Source organism: Nannospalax galili, unplaced genomic scaffold (genome assembly GCF_000622305.1).
Source record: "Nannospalax galili isolate Female #2095 unplaced genomic scaffold, S.galili_v1.0 scaffold161, whole genome shotgun sequence".
Classification (NCBI taxonomy): Eukaryota; Metazoa; Chordata; class Mammalia; order Rodentia; family Spalacidae; genus Nannospalax; species Nannospalax galili.
The window spans coordinates 408,389-428,818 of NW_008348586.1; the positions used below are offsets into that span (position 1 = coordinate 408,389).

At 44.6% G+C, this 20,430-nt stretch overlaps 1 protein-coding gene across 1 annotated transcript; it reads left to right on the forward strand.

Annotated features, from left to right (window-relative positions):
• Window positions 1–6,379: 6,379 nt before the first annotated feature.
• Window positions 6,380–19,787, forward strand: LOC103744066 (acyl-CoA desaturase 1-like). The gene is given in 7 exon segments (XM_017801216.1): window positions 6,380–6,433; window positions 7,855–8,131; window positions 11,426–11,556; window positions 14,104–14,309; window positions 15,899–16,131; window positions 19,592–19,624; window positions 19,627–19,787. Coding segments are annotated over 7 exon segments (1,095 nt in total).
• The last annotated feature ends 643 nt before the right edge of the window (window positions 19,788–20,430 follow it).

Consider the following 20,430-nt stretch of genomic DNA (forward strand, 5'->3'; position numbering starts at 1 on the left):
CAACCGTCTATAACTCCAGTTCCAGAGGACCCTTCACCCTCTCTCACCACCTCAGGAATTGCATGACACAGGTGCACATGCCTATATTCAGGCATTACACTCATGCACATGAAATTTAAAAAAACATTTTTAAGAGCTTTCTCATTGTAACATTTACAAAACAGTTACATGGAACCTTTTTGTCACTGTGCTCTATTGCATTGGGTTTAAAACCGACTGTTGTCAACTGACCTAAGAACCTATATATGGTTATTTTCAAGGAAAATGTGTAAGTTCTACCCTGAATTTCATTTGGACTCTGGTCTCTATAGGTCATTCTAAGAAAAGACAAGAAACCGTTATAGTTTTGTCCTTTTTAGTCTTTCTCTTAAAAGTCAGCATCCAGTTATTTCAGCTTTATGGCTACGGGTCAAACCTTTCTTCTGTGTTCCAGCCTCAAGTACCCAGCTAAATAGACTTTCCTGATTAGCAGATTCACAAGCATCACTTCTGCTCCCCCTATAACCCTGGCCTCACTGGTGTCTGTCTCTTTGTCTAACATTGTGCTTGGTATGTAATGCAGCTCTTCCAAAGTTCGCTGATCACTTGAATATATGTAACCAATTTTAAAACTGGTTTTGATTTAGCCATTACTTATTAGGAATAAGTTTACATGTGTAACCTATATTGTAGACTGAATATGATATATAAGCATAGTCTTAGAATGCTCCGATTTCTCATTATTTTCATAAATTTTAATTCTTTTGTAGCATGAATTTTTACCAACTTCATACACATTAAACATAAAAGCTGGGCATGGTGGCACATGACTTTAATCCCAGCACTTGGGAAGCAGAGGCAGGTGGATCTCTGTGAGTTCAAGGCCAGCCTGGTCTACATAGTGAGTTCCAGGACAGCTGGGGCTTCAGGGAGACCCTGTCTCAAAAAGACCAAAAAAAGAAAAAGAAAAGAAAATGACAAAAAAAACCCATGTATCATAAAATTCACTCAATTTAAATGTGAAGTTCAGTGGTGTTCTGGTTGATTTCTGTTTCTGTGATAAAAACACTCTGACCAAAAGCAACTTAGGGGAGGAAAGGATTTATCTCAGCTTACAGGTTATAGTTCATCATTGATCAGGGCATGAACTCAAGGCAGGAACTTGAAGCAGAAACCATGGAGGAATGCTGCTTCCTGGCTCTCTCACAGATCCGTGCCCAGGATCACTTTCCCAAGGAATGGTGCTGCCCACAATGGGCTTGACCCTTTTACATCAATTAATAAGACAATCTCCTACAGACATGCCCACAGGCTAATCTGACCTGTAAAATCCCTTAATTGAGACTTCCTTCCCAGGTGACTCTAGGCTGTGTCAAGTTACAGTTAAAGCTAACTCAGATAGATGGATTTACTATATCCACAAGGTTGTGCAACAATTATAACAATCTCAGAAATTTTCATAATCCCATGTAGAATCCTATGATCAGCCAGTCACTCCTTGACTTCTGCCTACAATCCACCACCCTAACCCTAGTCAATCACTATTCTTGTTGTTTTATACACTTTCCTGTTTTGGATATTTCTTTAAAATTTTTTTTTCGTTCAAAAAAAATTTTTTTTGGTCTTTTTGAGACAGGGTCTCCCTATAGCCCCAGCTGGCCTGGAATTTGTAGACCAGACTGGTTTTGAACTCACAGAAATTTGCCTGCCTCTGCCTCCTGAGTGTTCAGACTAAAGGTATGCACCACTGTGCCAGGTGCCCAGCTTGATTTTTTAAATTTTTATTTTGTGTGTATGAGTGTTTTGCCTACATTCATGTAAGTGCACCTGCATGTGCAATGCCCACAGTGGCCAGAAGAGGGTGTTAGATACTTTGGAACTGGAGTTACAGACAATTGTTAACCACCATGTGGGGCCTGGGAACCAAATCTGGGTCTTCTGCAAGAGCAGCCAGAGCTTTTAACCCCTGAGCCATCTCTCCATCTCCATATTGTAGATATGTAAACAGAAACTTGTGGCCATTTGTGTCTAGGTTCTTCCCCTTAGTGTAAAGTCTGCACTGTGAACAATGCTGCTGTGAACATCCATGTTTGTGTGAACATGTTTCCAGTTCTCTTAGACATATCTGAAGAATTACCTGATCTTATGTTAGTCTATTCTTAAGCTTGGAGGACTGCTCACAGTTCTACAAAGCTGTGCAGGGGGCTCCAGCTTCTCCACATTCTCACCAACACCATCATCTGTCCTTTCCATTACAAGTGCAGTACATGTAAAGTAGTATTTCATTATGCTTCTGATTAGTAATCCCCTAATGACTAGTGATATTGAGCTTTTGGCATGCTTATTGGCTGTTTGTGTACCCTGTTAAGAGATGTGTCTTCCAACATTTTGCTCATTGAAACTGAACTATTTGGTTATCTTTTTTGTGGAATTATAAGTGTTCTTTACATATTTTAGACATTAAACCATAGTCAAACTTATAATTTGCAAATACTTTCTTCCATTCCATGGGTTTTCTTATCATTTTCTTCCTTCTTTTAAAACATTTTTATTATCACAATCATTTATTTGTTTTGTGTGTGTATGTGTGTGAGCATGTGTGCCACACAGTGTGCTGATTAGTTTTTATCAACTTGGCACAAACTAGAGACACTTGGGAAGAGAGAACTTCAATTGAGGAACTTCTTCAATTTAAGAAATTGAATTTCTTGGCCTGTGGCCATGTCTGTGAAGCATTTGGTTGTTAATTAATATAGGAGGGCCCTGCCCACTATGGGCTGTGTTATCTATCCCTAGGCAGGTGGGCCTGGGCTGCATAAGAAGTGCAGCTGATGGTGTGTCTGCATAAAAAACTAGCTGACTGTGAGCCTGAAAGCTAGGCGGTAAGCAAACATTCCTCCGCAGTTTCTGCTTCAACTCCTACCTTCAGGTTCCTGTCTTGAGCTCCTGCCCTGGTCTCCCTAGATGATGAACTGTAAGCTATAAAATGAAATAAATCCTTTCCTCCCTATACTGGATAGCTTTAGTGTCAACTTGACACACCTGGGTTGAGGGAGCCCCAGTTGGGGAATTGCCTCTATTGGACTGGCCTGTGGCCATGTCTGAGGGGCATCTTCTTGATGAGTGATGTGGGCAGGCCCAGCCCACTGTGGGTGGTGCCACCCCTGGGCAGGTGGGCCTGTGTTGCATAAGAAAGCAGGCTGAGCAGGGACCAGGGGAGCAAGTCACTAAGCAGCGTTCCTCCATGGCCTGTGCTCCAGCTCCTGCCTCCAGGTTCCTGCCCTGAGTTCCTACCTTGGGCTCCCTGATGAACTGCGACCTGGGAGATGTAAGCTGAATAAACTCTTTCCTCCCCAAGTTGGTATTGGTCAGAGTATTTTGTTACAGCAATGGAGAGAACAAACCAGAACACTCCCCAAGTTGGTTTTAGTCAGTGTTTTGTCACAGCAACAGAGAAGCAAACTAGAGCACACAGCATGTGTGTAGAGGTCAGAGGGCAACTTGTAGGGTTCTCCCCTTCTACCATATGGGTTCTGAGAATTGAATTCAGGTCGTCAGGCTTGGTAGCAAGCACCCTTACCTGCTGAGCCATCTCTCCAGCCCCATTTCACTTTAACGATTTATATTTATTAATATTTTTATGTGTATGACTGTATTGCCTGCATGTATGTAAGTGCACCTGTGTTATGCAATGCCTTCAAAGGTCAGAAGAGGGCATTGGACCCCTGGAACTGAAGTTACAAACAGTTGTTAGTCACCATGTGGGTGCTGGAAATCGAGCCCAGGCCCTCTGGAAGAAGAGTAAGTGTTCTTAGCCGCTGAGCTACCTCTCTAGCCTCCTACCTGCTGTTTCTTTACTTGAGCAGCTCACAGATTCTCACAGAGTATGTGTTCCATAGATGACACCTGCACTGCATTAGGCTGTAGACAGTAGTGGTCACACTCAAAACAGGATAGGAGATTCTGGTTGTTTTTATTATAGAGCCCTGGTTCACTTTAGTTCAGTGCTCCTTGATCAGGAATGATGGCAATTGTAGAGATCTTCCAAAATATATGTAGCCAGATCCCAGGTCCACCAGCTAAGTTTTGCAGACTGATCTAGACTTGAGTGGTTTGGAAGGGTTCTTTTAGCTGATAAACATCCTGGAGTATATGGGGATTTTTGGTTTAGATCTTTGTCCAAATGTACTAAATGGTATTTTGGAGGGGTAGTCTCTTTTGATATAGGGTCTCCCTATAGCCCCAGCTGGCCTGAAATTTACTATGTAGACCATGCTGACCTCTCAGTCTCACAAAGATCCACCTGCCTCTGCCTCCTAAGTGCTTGGATTTTAAAGGTAAGCACCACCATACCCAGCCTGAATGGAATTTTTATTTTTGTTTTTAAAACAGGGTCTAGTTTTAGAGCCCAGGCTGGACTGAAACTCATGATCACGCCTCAACCTCCTGACTGCCAGGATTAAAGATGACCTGCCATGACTGATGACTAAGTGAGATGTAATCATTTGACCTGGTTGGTGACAATCTCTCCCAACTGTGTATTGTTATAGTGTCTAACCGTTTCTTTCTAGTTTTTCCCTTAGAACAAAAAAATACTATGAAAGTCCTGTGTGATGAAATCCCAGTTACTCTAACTGAAACAGGAAGACTGGGTATTCAAAGCCAGCATGAGCTACATACTGAGAATCTGTCTCAAAAACTAAGGACTGGGAGCAGGGTGCTGGAGAGATGGCTCAGTGGTTAAGAGCACTGGCTGCTTTTGCAGAGGACCCAGGTTCGATTCCCAGAACCTACAAGGTAGCTAACGATCATCAGTAACTCCAGTTTCAGGGGAATCCGATGCCCTCTTCTGACTTCTGCAGGAATTGCACAACATGGGTGCACTTACATACATGCAGGCAATAAACTCATACACATAAAATAAAAATAATAAATAAGGCCAGGTATGGTGGCACACACCTTTAATTTCAGCACTCAGGAGGCAGAGAAAGGTAGATCTCTGTGAGTTCAAAGCCAGCCTGGTCTACATAGTGAGTTCCAGGACAGCTGGGGCTACAGTGAGACCCTGTCTCAAAAAGACCAAAAAATAAAATAAAATGAATAAAAGATAAAATATTTTTAAAAAGGACTGAGAAATGTAGCTCAGCAATAGAGCACTTATAGGGTTTGATCCCTAGTACAGTAAAAAGCAAAACAAAAGACACAAAAATTGATGTAATTAAAGAGAATAGTTTCTCAGGAGGTAGAATTTCCAGAAGACAGAGTATGAGCATACATGGCTTTATTAAGTGCTAATAAATTGTCCTTCAAAATCGCTGCAGTCTCATCAGCAGCGTGTACCAGTTTCCATTACTCTACTGCCTCAGTAACACTGGGTACCATCACACCGACTTTTCACACTACTAGTATAATAAGTTCCTATAGCTCTCATTTATGGGTCAGATTTCATGCAAATTGTAATACTCACTGGTCCCTCATCATATTCCTTATCTCTCTTCTCTTGGAAGTATTTGTTGACTAGTTAATGCCTGTAAGAAACTCTGCAATGTTAGGGAAACAAAGGAAAGGACAACATTTCTGCTATACAGAAAGCTTCTGGTCTACCAATGAGGCAGGCTTTGTAAACAGTTTTACAATGTAACTGTTAAAATGAAATTGTGTACAAAGCACAGTGTGTGAGAAGGCAGAGGGAGCAGGAGAGTCCCCCACCATTTGACAGAGGAGAGAGGGAAGGAAAAGGGAGATCAGAGACGCTTCACAGAGAAAGAAGCTAGACATGATTGCAGCTGTGCAATTTCCTTTGCCTGGAAAAAAAAATGCATCTGTCTCAAGAGACTAGGGACTCGGGGAAGCAAAGCCTGGCTGGCTGTGTTCCCTGCTGTAACTCCCACAGAACCAGAGAAGCTGGGCTCTGAGGTCAGTGTGTCTCTGAATTCTAGGACAGCAGTGTTTTGAGCAGGGTTCAAGAGCTTGGGCCCTGGCGTCACATTACAGCACTAAGTTTCTAGCTCTAGGAGTCACTAGCTCCTGAGACTATGGGCAAGTTATTTGATCACTCTGTATCTCAGTTTCCTCCTCCTTAAAATGAAATCATAGGTCACAGTGGGGCTTCAACAAAGCCTTTTGAATTAGCTTGTATGGATCATTCAAATCCCTGCCTGCTGTTCTTAATCCATATGCAAATATTTTCAAGTCTTTCTTTTCCTTTATTTTTTCCTTGTAGAAGACTTCCAAATTCCAACTTGACAGAAGAATCTTCAAAACTCTCTGAAGATGCAGATGTTTCGGAGGTGTGGGCATATGGAAGGGATTGAGTGCTAATGTGTGGGGGTGGTTGTCCACTGTGAAGCATGTCCTGTGACTGAGCCTGGTATGTGAGTGCAGGTGCTCAGCTGTGCATATGACTGCAGATGTAGTCAGAGGTTCCTGGATCGCTGGTGAACATCTGGAGCAGGTGGGCAGAAACAAGCCATATTGGCTTTTGGTGATAAGTAAGAAGGTCGGGTACACCCCTGCCTTTGTCCCAAGACCTGGAGGTAGAGGTCAGTCCCTTCCCCCCACAACACACTCTGAATGGGTGAATGGAAAGAGAAGATGGAATTGGAATGGGCACCCCCCCAGGTGTCCCACCGTGCAACTGCCCCATGTGCACACATTTGTCCTGTGCCTGTGCCTGGGCTTGGACCCAGTCTCATTGCCTGACTAGGTCCTCTCTGATTTTGAGAATGCTTTGGTGCACTGTCTGAAGCTTGAGAACTGGATCCCAGCTTCGTAGAGCCAAGATGCCCACAGAGGCCCAGGGTTTACGGAACAGAAACCAAGGAAAGAAGGGGAGAGGGGAGAGAAGGGCCGTCTGCCAAAGGGGCAGCAGATTCCTGGATGCCAATAGCTAAGAAGACAAGGTAGCAACAACTTACCTGGTCAAAGACACACCAGAGTTTACTGAAGCCTCATTAACATTTCTCTAGGAACTGGAACAAAGGTGGTGCACTCTTAGTGTGTGCAGAATCCCCCGGCCTCAACTTGGGTTAGTACAGACTCACTTGTTGGTCCCCTCCCCTCTCTTGCCATCATTTCTACGTGGGGCTGCCTTCACTAGCCAGCTCTGAGCACTTTATCTCTTGTTGGTAGTGTTAACATCTGAGCACATACCACACACAGTCACCAACTGCCAGCTCTATCTACCCTTTAAATCCCAAGCCCAGAGAGATCTATACAAAGCAGATTCAAGTTGTGACACCCATCCAGCAAGCCAGGCCCACAGCACACAAGTGGACTTCAAGTTCCATCCACCCTCAGTGCTTGCAGTCTTGAACCCTGAACTGCATTCTCGGCCTTCAGAACAGGATCCTGGCTTCCTAGAGCGAAGATGAGGCCCAGTTGCCCCAAGAGGTCAGCTTTTCACTGATAACCTCCACAGTACAGGGTCTTTGGCGCCAGGTGGGATTCTGCTGAGTGGTTGGTAGCTGCCAGAGCTGAGAGCTATACAGACAACTTGGACATCTTTTTGGATTTGTATGGCCTTCATGTGGTGAGGGATGTGGAGTGTATTTTGGCAGCTGACTCTCTTTCATTTCTGAAGCTTTAAAGTCCCATCCAGCTGCATACATGCGCATTTTCCTTTGTGTGTTGTTTAAGGTGAAAATATGTTTCTCCCTCTCCTTCTGCCCCCTTGTCTTGAGGTTTTATTGTCAACCCATTTGTGCAGTTTCCAAAAACTTTCCAGTTTTATCTAGGGAAGTACCCTATTCTCACGTAACCCAGGCACTGGGGCAGGATCCGTTCCTCTAATGCCTTGACTGCTTTATAGAGGGAAATGCCCCTTGCTGCCTTCATGTATCAATTCTCCCGGCTCTCCACTCCTTTTCTTCCCAGATTTCTAGCTACTCTGCCTCTACCACTGTCACAGAGCCTCACCCCAGGGATCAGCAGAATGGAGAAGAGAAGGTGGAGAAGACAGCCCTCCACTCAGAGGACATCCGTCCTGAAATGAAAGAAGACATACATGACCCCAGCTACCAGGATGCGAAGGGCCCCCCGCCCAAGCTGGAGTACGTGTGGAGAAACATCATCCTCATGTCCCTGCTGCACATGGGAGCCCTGTATGGGATCACGCTGATTCCCAGCTGCAAGTTCTACACCTGCCTCTTTGGTGAGCAGCTCCCCTTGTCCTGAGCTAGTACTTCAGGTTTCACCTTACTTTTTAACCAGGTGAGGTCTGGCCCAGGGAAGTAGCCTCTATCTAGTTTTTAAAATATTTTATTTATTGTTTTTTATTTTATGTGTATGAAAATATTGCCTGCATGTATGTAAGTGCACCTGTGTTATGCAATACCTGAACCATCTCTCCAGCCCCATGTTCAGTTTTTGTGTAGACTTTCTCTTTGGTTTTTGATGGATTTACTCAACTGGGAGCAGAGCCTAGTAGGATTGAGATGCGAGAGTGTCAGTTCTGGGAGTTTCTTAACATGGATGCTGAACCCATGAGCAGTGGCCTTGGAGGGACAGATTCATGCCAGGGAAATGACAGTTTCTGAAAGAGATTTTCTGTTTGAGTCCCTCCCATTGCTTCCTGTCCCAGCCCTACCTGCCACAAGAGAATCAAGACCCTACTTGGGAGGCATGGGTCCCTAATCAGCTATAGGCTATTTGCTGAGTCAGGGGACAGAGCAAGGGGAGATTGCTCAGGAGAGGTCATTAGAGAGGAAGGAATAGAGGTAGTTAGCCCCAAAAATATGTACACATAATTCTGGTCAGATCAGGCTGACTTGACCTGGAGGGAAAGGAAGCAGGCTCCTGTATAACCCAAGTGCACGAGGTATGGCTCCGCTACTTCAGGTAGGTCTCCAGGGCACAGTACATGCCAGTCAGCAAAATGTTCTTAAAATGAGATAAGATGGCAGAAATGTTTTACATTCTGTTCCCCAGACAGCCAGCTCCTGGAGACCATGTATTGCCAAGGACCAAGAACCTTCTAACATCAGTCCTCCCTGTCCCCTACCCCTACTTCCTTGCCAAGAACAGTCAGGCATGGAGAATAGAGCCCTGAGAACCCCTGGCCTTCAGGCTGCTGTAATGAGGGAGACAGCTGCCACTGTCTCTCTGACCTGCCCTGGCTCAGTTCCTCAGGGTTCTATGGGTGTGGGCTTATGGCAGGGCTGACCCTGGACACACATGTGCTTTACATGGGTTTTCATCTCTGACTCCTGATTCCTGAATCAGGAAGGGGGACCAGGAAGTCTGCAGACCTGGGACCCTTCACTGCCCTCTGAGGGATGGTGAGCTATGGTCTCTCTCTGGAAGTCAGAAGACTTTCCAGAGCAGTGTCGGGTGTTTGAACTTTCTGGTAGCTCTCTCTTAGAAGGTAGTGGTATAGACGAGCTGGTTGGTCAGGTGTTAGCTCCCCATGCCCTGGGCCTCTGAGGACCTCTAGATGGTGAGATCTGGCCCTTGGGGCTTCATCTTGGAAGTTGTTGGAGGGTCTCCAGGTGCCTCAGATCTTTAAAAAAAAAAAATCCCCTTTCTCAGGACGAGTTTTTCCAGGTACCAGATGGGGACAACACTGTTTTATCAGGATTAGTAAGGTCATGTTCCCTAGAGTAGTTTTGTGTCTTCCCAGCCTTTCTCCTGATTTGACTGTTTTGAGAGCCTTCTCTTCTTTTGCAGACTCTACAAGAGCCCCCAGGGCTGAAAAGACATTTCTGCTAATGCTGGGGGTTGAGAACAAAATCCCTCCAGCCCACTTCTTAGGGAAATGTTTCAAGATGTTGCTTAGCCATCAGTGTAGATACAGACAGTTCATCCCTGGAGGACAGAGAATTAATATATTTGAACGGAGCCATCTACTTGGCAATCAAGGGTCAAGGGAAGAACAGACTCCATAGTACTTGGGTTGTTGTCCCAATTCCCTTGTCAAGGTGGTACTGCATGTGCTTGCAAAGTCAACATACCATAGACATCAGCAGCATGAAACTAACATGGGTGCTTCTGCTTTTCCCAAAGCCTTTTCTTTCATCCTGTGATATAGACCCCTGGCTCCCCTGTGGTTTAGAGTCTGATAAGGTCTATGGGAAGATCTGAATCTAAACATGGCCAGAAGTAGCAAGTCACCTTGGATCTCATCCAAGCTCAGAGGGAATGTGGCCAGAACTTGCCCTGGTTCTATGGCTTTTGTGAGAATATTATAGAAGGAGAAGGATGGAGTACAAGACATTGGGGAGGATGCTGTTTGGGAAACTGTCATATCTGGCTACAGGGTACAAGATAATTTGTACAATGTATGGCGGTATCTTCAATCTCAATTATGTTCTGTGACCTCTGAGAATCCATTGTTTCCAGCTGCCCCTAAGAGTGAAACACTGTTAAAAGTCTTCCCCAAGACCTCATGGATACACCCTGTATCTTTCCCTATAAAAAAAATTGTGGGTGGTACTCCTGAACCTGTAAGCAGTATGATAGTGAGGGGGATCATCCTGATGGTCCTCTGGTGCTTAGGCCACTGTTCAAGTATAATATAGTGCAGAGCTGACTTGCCCTAATACAGACACCAGCAGCTGCCAGCTTTGAGCATCTCCCAGCACTGTCTACAATTAGTGTTTGAGGTGATAGTCTGGATTGACAGATGGACATGGCAAAGTCCCAGTCCCATGGGATCTGGGCACAGATCTTGGGGGATGGGTGGTAGAGCTGAATCAATGGCTTTCTAACAGAAAACTGTGCTTCAAGCCATGGTTACAGTTTTTTACCTTGTGATTCTGGATAAACCCTTAACATTGCCTATGATCTGTTTCTTTAACATGCAGAAGTAATCACACCTACTCCTTCAAGGTGTGCAGTAGGTATAAAACTATTAGCATCCTCAGTAAAACTTGGACCACTGAACAAATACAACTTTTCGCAGGACTGATGTGCCCTGATTGGGGCATGCTGCCTGCCATCATAATGCAATGTTGTTGTTCCAGCTGGTAGTTTGGCACAGATCTGTGGTCTCAGCATCCCTTAAAATTTGGGGCTCTTGTAATGGGTCAGTACTCAAATTGCCCTAGTTGCTATTTTTCAAATATCTTTGATGATAGGTCTTAAATTCTGAGGGAGTAATTCTGAGCACCTTAGAATAGATAAGGGGCCCAGGGATACCGCTCCTGCAGACTGACCGTGACAATTGGTATAATAGTGACTCCCTGTACTGATTCCTGTATGCTTAGTTCTCGGAGCTCCAGAGGTTTTCTCCATCCCTGGGAGAGGCTGGGACATAATGGGACCATTAAAGTGTTCAAAGCCACAAGTTCTCAGAAACCAAGGAATCCCAGAGTTAAGGGGGAAAGAAGATCCTCACTAAAGTCTAAAGAAGACAAATACTATGGAGTCAGGAAAGTGTTCTCACTCTCTTCCCCTTCCCCTGAACTCACAATGGCTGGTGACTCCCCCTGCTGTCTACTCCTGACAGGATTAGTGTACAATGTAATCAGTGCCCAGGGCATCACAGCTAGGGCACATCGCCTATGGAGCCACCGAACTTACAAAGCTCGGCTGCCACTGAGGCCCTTCCTCATCATTGCCAACACCATGGCATTCCAGGTAAGAGGCTGTTGATGCTCAGCTCCATGTCTCTACGGATGCTCAGGGAAGTGTGGAAGGAACCAGTACCCTAAGAGGTGCCAACAGGATAGTCATTGTCCTTTACAGTCTCCTGTGGTCACCTCACGTGCATGCTCAGCATTGAGGCCCACACAGCATGGGACACCTCAGAATCCCTGGAAAGGGAAATGGAAGGTAAATAGGAAAGACTCCTCAGCTATAGGGTCTCTGTGTTATCATACTGCATGGGCTGCTCTGCTGTGGCTATTCAGCTTAAAGGGCCATGGCACATCAGCCACACACTGACCTTGATTTCCTGGACATTCAGTGGACAATAAACGTATGTTTTAAGGTATCTGTCTCAGGATTCTACCTCAGTGAGATTCCAGGCCCAGGGAGCCTCTGCAGAGAAGAGCAAACATGTTTGTGGCAGCATGTGCCAGCCAGTACCCTAAGCATTTGTAACACTGATGAACTCATTGAATTCTCACAATATCTGAGGAGCTTGGTCTTCATTTTTCAGATGAGAAAACTCAGTAGTTAAGAGTTGTTTTTTAAAATACATTTTGAACTATTTTATTTATTATTTTAATTTTATGTGTATGACTGTATTGCCTGCATGTGTGTAAGTACACCTGTGTAGTGCAATGCCCTCAGAAGTCAGAAGTAGATGTCGAATTCCCTGGAGCTGGAATTATAGATGGTTGTTGGCCATCATGTGGATGGGAGAATCAACCCAGGTCCTCTGCAAGAGCAGTCAGTGCTCTTAACCACTGAGCCATCTCTCCAGTCCCAAGTTTTAAAAAATATTTTATTTACTATTTTAATTTTATGTGTATGAGTATTTTGCCCGCATGTATGTAAGTGTACCACATGCATGCAATGCCCTGCAGAAGCCAGAAGTGGGTGTTAGATCCCCTGGAACTGGAGTTATGGATGGTTGTTAGTCACGATGTGGGTGCTAGGAATCGAACCCAGGTCTTCTGGAAGAACAACCAGTGCTCTTAACTGCTGGCCACCTCTCCAGCCCCAGACATTAAGTTTTGGGTAAGGCTGGAGAGATGGCTCAGCACTTAAGAGCACTGGTTGCTCTTGCAGAGGAGCCAGGTTCGGGTTCAATTCCTAACACCCACATGCTGGCTGACAACCATCTGTAACTCCAGTTCTAGGGGATCCGACACTGTCTTCTGACCTGTGCAGGCATTGCTCGACACAGGTACACTTACATACATGCAGGCAATATACTCATATACATAAAATAAAAATAATTTAAAAAAATTTAAAGACTTTTGGGTAGGCCACACGTGGTGGCACTTATCTTTAATCCCAATACTCCAGAGGCAGGGGCAGGTGGATCTCTGAGTTTGAGGTAAGCCTGGTCTACATAATGAACTTCAGGCCACCTGGGGATACATAGTGAGACCATGTCTCAAAACAAAGCAAACAAACAGCAACAACAAAAGAGTTTTGGGTAGATAAACACTGTGGTCCTATGTGGGACTGATATGCCAGGTAAGCCAACTATTAAAATTTACTGAGGCACAAAGTTATAATAGAAAAAATAAGGGGGATAAGCCAGATATGGTGGCACACTCCTTTAATCCCAGCGTTCAAGATGCAGAGGCAGGCCAGTCTCTGTGAGTTCAAGGCTATCCTGGCCTACATAACAAGTTTCAGGCCAGCTGCGGCTACAGGGAAACCCTGTCTCATAAAGACAAAAAAATAAATAAATAAATAAATAATTAAATAAATAAATAAATAAATAAATAAATAAATAAAGACTCTTGTAGCTGTTAGGCTTCAGCAGTCGGCGCAGGAGAGCTAGTGGTATGGGGCTTAATTTGCAGTAAGGGGAAACCAAATTAGTTTCCCCTGTGTTGAAGTACTCACCTCATGTGCCTGATCATTTCTACCCTAGCAATTTATTCCTTGAAAAATCCTGTTCTGGGAACGTGAAATTGGGAAGAGGCATGATGGTACATTTTTGAAGGGATGGAAAGAGTCACAGACAAGTCAGATATCCTTTGGAAATGTGCTCAGGTCCATGAATTACACACTGGCCTTGATACTGGGTTGGGTAACCTGTTGCTTGTAAAAGCATCAGGATGGTTATCCCTATACTTTTACAACAAAGGAGCACCCTAGGTGACCAAGGGTTAGATACTGCTTCGTGCTCTCTGTGACCAAGGGTTAGATACTCCATGAGGACCCTATCTCACATTCCTTTCTAAAGAACTGTAGTGTTCTTTGCCTATGAAACTCTCTCAGCTTGTGAAACCCTATCCCTAGCTCCCCATTACCTCCACACACACCCCAGGAAGCAACAGTGCTATTCCTGGGTCTGGACTTTTAAGTTGCTCTTCCACAAAAGCTAAAGGGACAAGTGTGCAGAAGAAGGCAGCCCCACACCCCCATCCTTGGGAGCAGAGTCCTGGGAACTTTGTGAATTGGACTGAGAGTCCCAGGCCCCTATAGACATCTGGGCACTGAAGTCTCCCAGGGGGGAATCTCTTCTCAATACTGGGTTTCTCTCTTCTGTCCTTCCAGAATGATGTGTATGAATGGGCCCGAGATCACCGCACCCATCACAAGTTCACAGAAACCCACGCTGATCCTCACAATTCCCGTCGTGGCTTTTTCTTCTCTCACGTGGGTTGGCTGCTTGTACGCAAACATCCAGCTGTCAAAGAGAAGGGCGGTAAACTGGACATGTCTGACCTAGAAGCCGAGAAACTGGTGATGTTCCAGAGGAGGTGAGTGAAGGGAGGATGGAGCTGAAGATGTAGCCCTGGGCACCAGGGCTTCAGGGGCCCCACTTTTTCTCACAGAACACATTAAACAAAAGATGAGGGATTTGCTGGGTTTGCATGCTCACAATCACTAAAACGTGAATTTTTAGTGTCTCATAAGCCCACACCATAGATATTGCTTTGTTCCTTTGTCTCCGAGCTATTTTCATGAAATTAATCAAATGCAGCAAATGTTCACTGACCTTGAATAGTCACGGACACAATAATAAAAGTAGCTGAGCCTTTTTCTTCAAAGGATCTGTAGCCTAGACAGATAGGTAAATAACCATGAAGCAAGGCACAATATTGTCTATACCATGAAAGATTAAAAGGGGCAAAGACTGCTTAGTAGGAGCTCAAGGGAAGAGTTGTTGAAAAAAACAGCCTCAGAAACAGCCAACAGTGATTTTCATATTTGCGTGTGGACAGAGGCAGTAAAAATACAATAGGCAAAATAAGCTAAAGCCCTATACGTGTTCTAGAAGTATGATCCTTCTTGAAGTACAGGATGTGACAGGAAAAGGGATCAAAAAGCCAGACTGATATCATGCATGAAATGTCTTAGACACAGACTTAGGGTTCTTGCAGTCAGAAACAGAGAACTGCTAATAGATTCCCAAGCACCACGAGACAGTCAGAGACATGCTTTGGAGACGCCACTAGCAGGACAGGTGAAAGCACCATTGGTCGAGAGATGAGGGTCAGGGAAAGAAGTTAGAGGAACACCCGGGCTAGGGAAGCAGGGCCAAGAGTGGAATGGGAAGAAGCTGGGTGCAGGGGATGTCAGTGACAAGTTGAAGACGAGACTGCTGGATGGATGCCAATCAATGCCCTTGGAATGTCAATGGCCTGGTCTACACGGGAGTGAAGAGTAAGACAAAGCCTCCAAAGGGACAAAGATTGCAGATGGTCAAGGACACTCAGTATGCCTCCTGGGGGGAAGCAGAACAAAGAACTATGGGATGGTAGCACTTATCACACACTCAGTTGTGCTGAAGATGGTGTTGGGCTCAGGAAAAGAGCCCAAAGGCAGATAGCCAACAGCCCAGGCAGAAAACTTCACTGGTAAGTTTGTGGTTTGATTTGTTTGGCCAACAGGGCCTTATGTTCCTGAGAAAAGGAACAATGGGTTTCTAGTCAAGAGACTATATTCTGCTGGACATGGTGGCGCACACCTTTAATCCCAGCACTTGGGAGGCAGAGGCAGGTGGATCTCTGTGAGTTCAAGGCCAGCCTGGTCTACATAGTGAGTTCCAGGCCAGCTGGGGCTACAGGGAGACCCTGTCTCACACACACACACAAAAAAACAACAAAACAACAACAAAAAGACCTATGTTCTAATTTATGCCTCTATTGGTGCCTTGTGGTGATACTAGAAAAGTCATTTACTGCATCTGCACTGCAGGAGTGAGATAACACCATGTGCTCAAAAGATTTCCTTCCCCTTCACTCCTTTATTCATACTGTAGGAGAAAATACAGCTCAGTGAGTACGGATAGTTCAGGCTCACCTGTGTTCACTCTACAAATTCAGTATGTGATCTCTCTATGTAGGTACTATAAGCCAGCTGTCCTGATGATTTGTATTATCCTGCCCACACTGGTACCCTGGTATTGTTGGGGTGAAACTTTTCAACACAGTTTACACATTGCTACTTTCCTGCGATATGCCATTATGCTCAATTTTACCTGGCTGGTGAACAGTGCTCCCCACCTCTATGGATAGTGCCCTTATGACAAGAACATTGGTCGCCGAGAGAACCCTCTTGTTTCAATGGCATCTTTTGGTAAGTCATCAGTTTAGCAGGACTACATGTGGTGGTTTGTTGATTAGAGTATTAGGCTAAGCCAGAAACACCCTTGGGGCAGCAGATGCATAATAAAATTTCAAGGCCAGCCTGGTCTACATAGCGAGTTCCAGGAAAGCTGGGGCTGCAGGGAAACCCTGTCTCAAAAAAGACCAAAAAAAGAGGAAGAATAGGACGATCCATGAGGAGGCTAATAAGCTTAGTGTTTTATATGTAACCATGCTGCATAAATGTAGGTAAAAATGACTATTATCTAGTTTGGTAAACTCTGAATTTTTGGGGTTTCTTTTTTTAAAATCTCCCTCATGTAGATTTATTAATCTTTCTCCAGCTTTCAGGAACTTTCCACCATTGTGTATATTCTTACTTTGGCCCAAGTTTGGAAAAAAAATCACCTATGCTATAAAATTCAGAGACTTTCATACAGGCTGAGATGTGTCCTGTACTGGGATTTCTACATAGCGACTTTCCTCAGGGCCAGTGTCCTTATGAGTTCAAAGCGGCTGCTAGTCTCTTACTTTGTCTTTGCTGTTAGTCTCCTCCAGAGACTCTTTTCTGTCCCTCTCACCCCATTCTTGGCTGCCCTTCAACTCTTTCCTGCTGTCCTCATATTTTTTTTTTAAATTACCTTCCCCACACTTGTATACTTGTGTTCTTTTTGACAAAGCTGACCATCACCCAGAGCTTTCTTAGGCCGTCTCTTGCTGTCCCAAGTTGCCACCTGTATCAGACAGGGTTCTCTAAAGGAACAGAACATATATATGGGGATATATTAGATTGGCTTGCAGGATAGAGTCAGAGTAGTCCAGCAATGGCTGTGCTACACTGGAGAGGCTAAGAATCTGATAGCTGTTCAGCCCACAAGGCTGGATGGCTCAGCAGTCCCAATCTGGCGCTGAAGGTCTGGAGGAAGTCTGCTAGTCTTTAGTCTATGTTGGAATCCAAAAACATTGTTTCTACTATCAGTGAAGGAATGCTACAGCAACAAGATGAAACCACCAGTAAAGAGAAGGCAAGAAGGCAAAAAGCAAAGCTTCCTTCTGCCATGACATTTTATGTGGACTGCCACATTTAGGGTGGGTCTTCCCACTTCAAATAATCTGATCAAGAAAGTCTCCCTCTTTTTAGTTAATTCCAGATCTAGGCAAGTTAACAACCAAGAGTAACTATCACACCACCCCTAAACCCTCATCTCTATCGCCCCTTCTCTCTCCTTGTTCTGTGTGTGTGGGGGCGGGGGCGTCCATTTTAAATGTCAGACAAAGATCAGATGGCTCAACGGGTAAGGACACTTTCTGCCAAGGACACTCGGCCTGAATTCAACCCCTACGATTCACACAGTGGAAGGAGAGAGCAGATTCCCAATGTGAAGGTCAGTTGTCCTCTGACCTTCACATCGCTGTGGAATGTGCACAACCACACCCACACCACAAAAAAAAAAGTAAATGTAATAAAAAATCAGTATCAGACAAATCAGCCTGGTGTTTATTCAGAGCCTCACTGGGAAGGCATGTGTGGAAGTTTTGCATGTCTTGTGTTAACATCCTTAGCACAGGCCTTATGTCACCTGCTTCTCAGTTCACATCATTCACAACCCAGTGGACAGAGGGTATACATCCCTCCAGAATTCTGGTAGGGGTGGTTTGGTTGGCAGGGATTCCTTCACTTGATTGTTTTCCATATCCTCCTATCTCTGGGGGTGTTTTTTAAATTTAAAGATGTTTTTATGAGTACTATTAATTATACATAATAACACGTTTCATTATGACATTTTTGTGCATGTACATAATGTATTTCAATCGTATTCATTCCATTGCCCTTCTCCCCTCCTATTTCCATCAATCCCCTTCCTCTTCCCAACTAATCTTCCCTCTACTTTCATATCTTTGTGACCCAATGAGTGTCATTAGGATGACTTACAGGAATATAGATTGAAGGTTTGTTCATAGGCGCATGGGCACCTTACCAGTGGCTACACCACTGAAGAAAAGTTTTCTCCTTCCTCTATCAACCACTAACTGTGTATAAAACCCCCAGGGGATGATGGGGCCCCATGAGCCCGTCCCCTTTCCATGACAGGATGCTGACCAGCTCAATCCTGTGCAGATCTTAGGCAGGTAAAGTATAGCTGCTATGAGTCCAAGATTGCAGCAGCTGTCATTCTTGGAACTCAGCTTGCACAAGCTCCCGTGCTTCCTCTGGCTCTTCCATTCCTTTCACCTCTTCTTTTGATGTTTTTTCTCTGGGGGTGTTTTTATCTTCAAGGGTTCAATGACTTCTCTTATGAACTGTTCCTTACTCCAACCTGAAACAGGTCAATATTATTAGAATCAATTCCAAAAGAAGAGCCATGTCAAGAATAAGGAAACACTAAACTTATTATAGAAATGGCCATGAATTCAGAATTTCTGTTTTCCTCCACCTAGGAAAATGCTCATCCTAGGAGTTCTCAGAATCTCAAGTGTTAGACGTAATGTCTAAGTACTTTCAGAATTCCGTTTTAGGGCCTGGAGAGACGGCTCAGTGGTTAAGAGCACACCTGCTGCTATTGCAGAGGACCTGGGTTAGGTTCCTAGAACCCACATGGTGGCTAGCAACCATCTGTTAACTCCAGTTCCAGGGGATTTAATGCCCTCTATTGGACTCCACTGGCATTGCATACATGGGTGCATTCACATACATGCAGACAAAACACTCATACACATTAAAAATAAATAAATAAATAAAGCTTTTTCAAATCTGTTTTATTAGTACCTCCCCCACCCAAAGTCAAAACTTCTCAGAGAATTAGCAGCCAGAGCAGCCCCCTATAAGCCAGGAGTGGCTAAATGAACTTCTGTCTCTGGTTCAGCCTCCTCTCTGGTGAATTTTGGCTGCTGTTGTCCATCCTGTTGGAACCTTTCACCCTTACAGAGAACAGAAGTACATGGGGAAAGGTGTGTTACATAGTCATCTAAGAAAGAAGTACAGCCATGGTTTGCCCTCTGTACCATCCCCTCCTCCCCCCTCCTGAATACATATGCCTATGCATGGACTCTGTGAGCCCTTGGGCCCTTGGAATGTGTAGAAGCCACGTGTCATAAACCATAAACCAGTTGGACCAAGATTTAATGTGCTAATTGTGATTTCTTGAAGCTCTGGTATTTTCCAATGTAAAATCTGTTTCTGACAGATTCAAGTTCTCTCTGATCCTCTGTTAGAAAACTCCTCTGACAAAGCCTCCCAGATAGGCAGGAGTGAGCAGAACCTGTCAACTCCTTGCCTAAGATGCCTCTGGGGGCATCTATTTGCTTCACAATACAAGACAATGGATTCATCTATTCATTCAGCAGCAAGGTTCTTCAAAGTTTATTAAGGTACCACTAGGTAAGAGGTGTGCAGAGAGGAGGAAGCAGCCATCCACCCAGCTCCCTAACTGCTCCCCTTGCTTCTGTTCCAGGCGAGGGCTTCCACAACTACCACCACACCTTCCCCCTTTGACAGCCAGTGAGTACCGCTGGCACATCAACTTCACCACGTTCTTCATCGACTGCATGGCCGCGCTCGGCCTGGCTTATGACCAGAAGGAAGTATCCAAGGCTGCTGTCTTAGCCAGGATTAAAAGAACCGGGGATGGAAGCCACAAGAGTGGCTGAGTTTTAGGTTATCTGGGTTCCTGTTTCATAAACTAGCTGGACCAAGATTTAATGCTCTGTGACTAACTACTGGATAATGCTACCAATGTGTTGAAGATGATGACCTTAGCCCACTCCTTAACAGTAGTCTTGTAAAATGCTTAAGTGTTGCAAAGCAATTCTCCTTCATGATGATAAGCTGTAGACTTCTCTCTCTTCTATTCCATTTTCCTATGTTTTTTTCCTATCACTGTTAGGGTTAGAGAATTGAGAATAATTCCCACAGATACCCAAAAAGATTATACAAAAAGTTTAAGAATTTAAAGTAAAAAAGGATGACAACCAAATAGCGGCTAGCCTGGCACAGACTTCACGAGCCAAAGATGGAGTCTGGCCCTGAACAATAGCAGGCAGGAGCTTTTATTGGGGCACTCCACAGAAACCCACACGCACCAAGCATTTTTAAAAATAATTGGATGTCCCCATATCCTGTGTACGGGGAAAATCTTGATTGGTAGGGGCTGTTTTCAGGGCATTGGAATGTGCTGACTAATGTCTTTTAGAGTCAGAAGTTTTTATTCATACCTTATAAGGCTTTTACATGTACAATATGCCTGAGCTTGTCTGGGCTTGTCTAAAGGAACTAGCCAAAATGGAGTCAGAG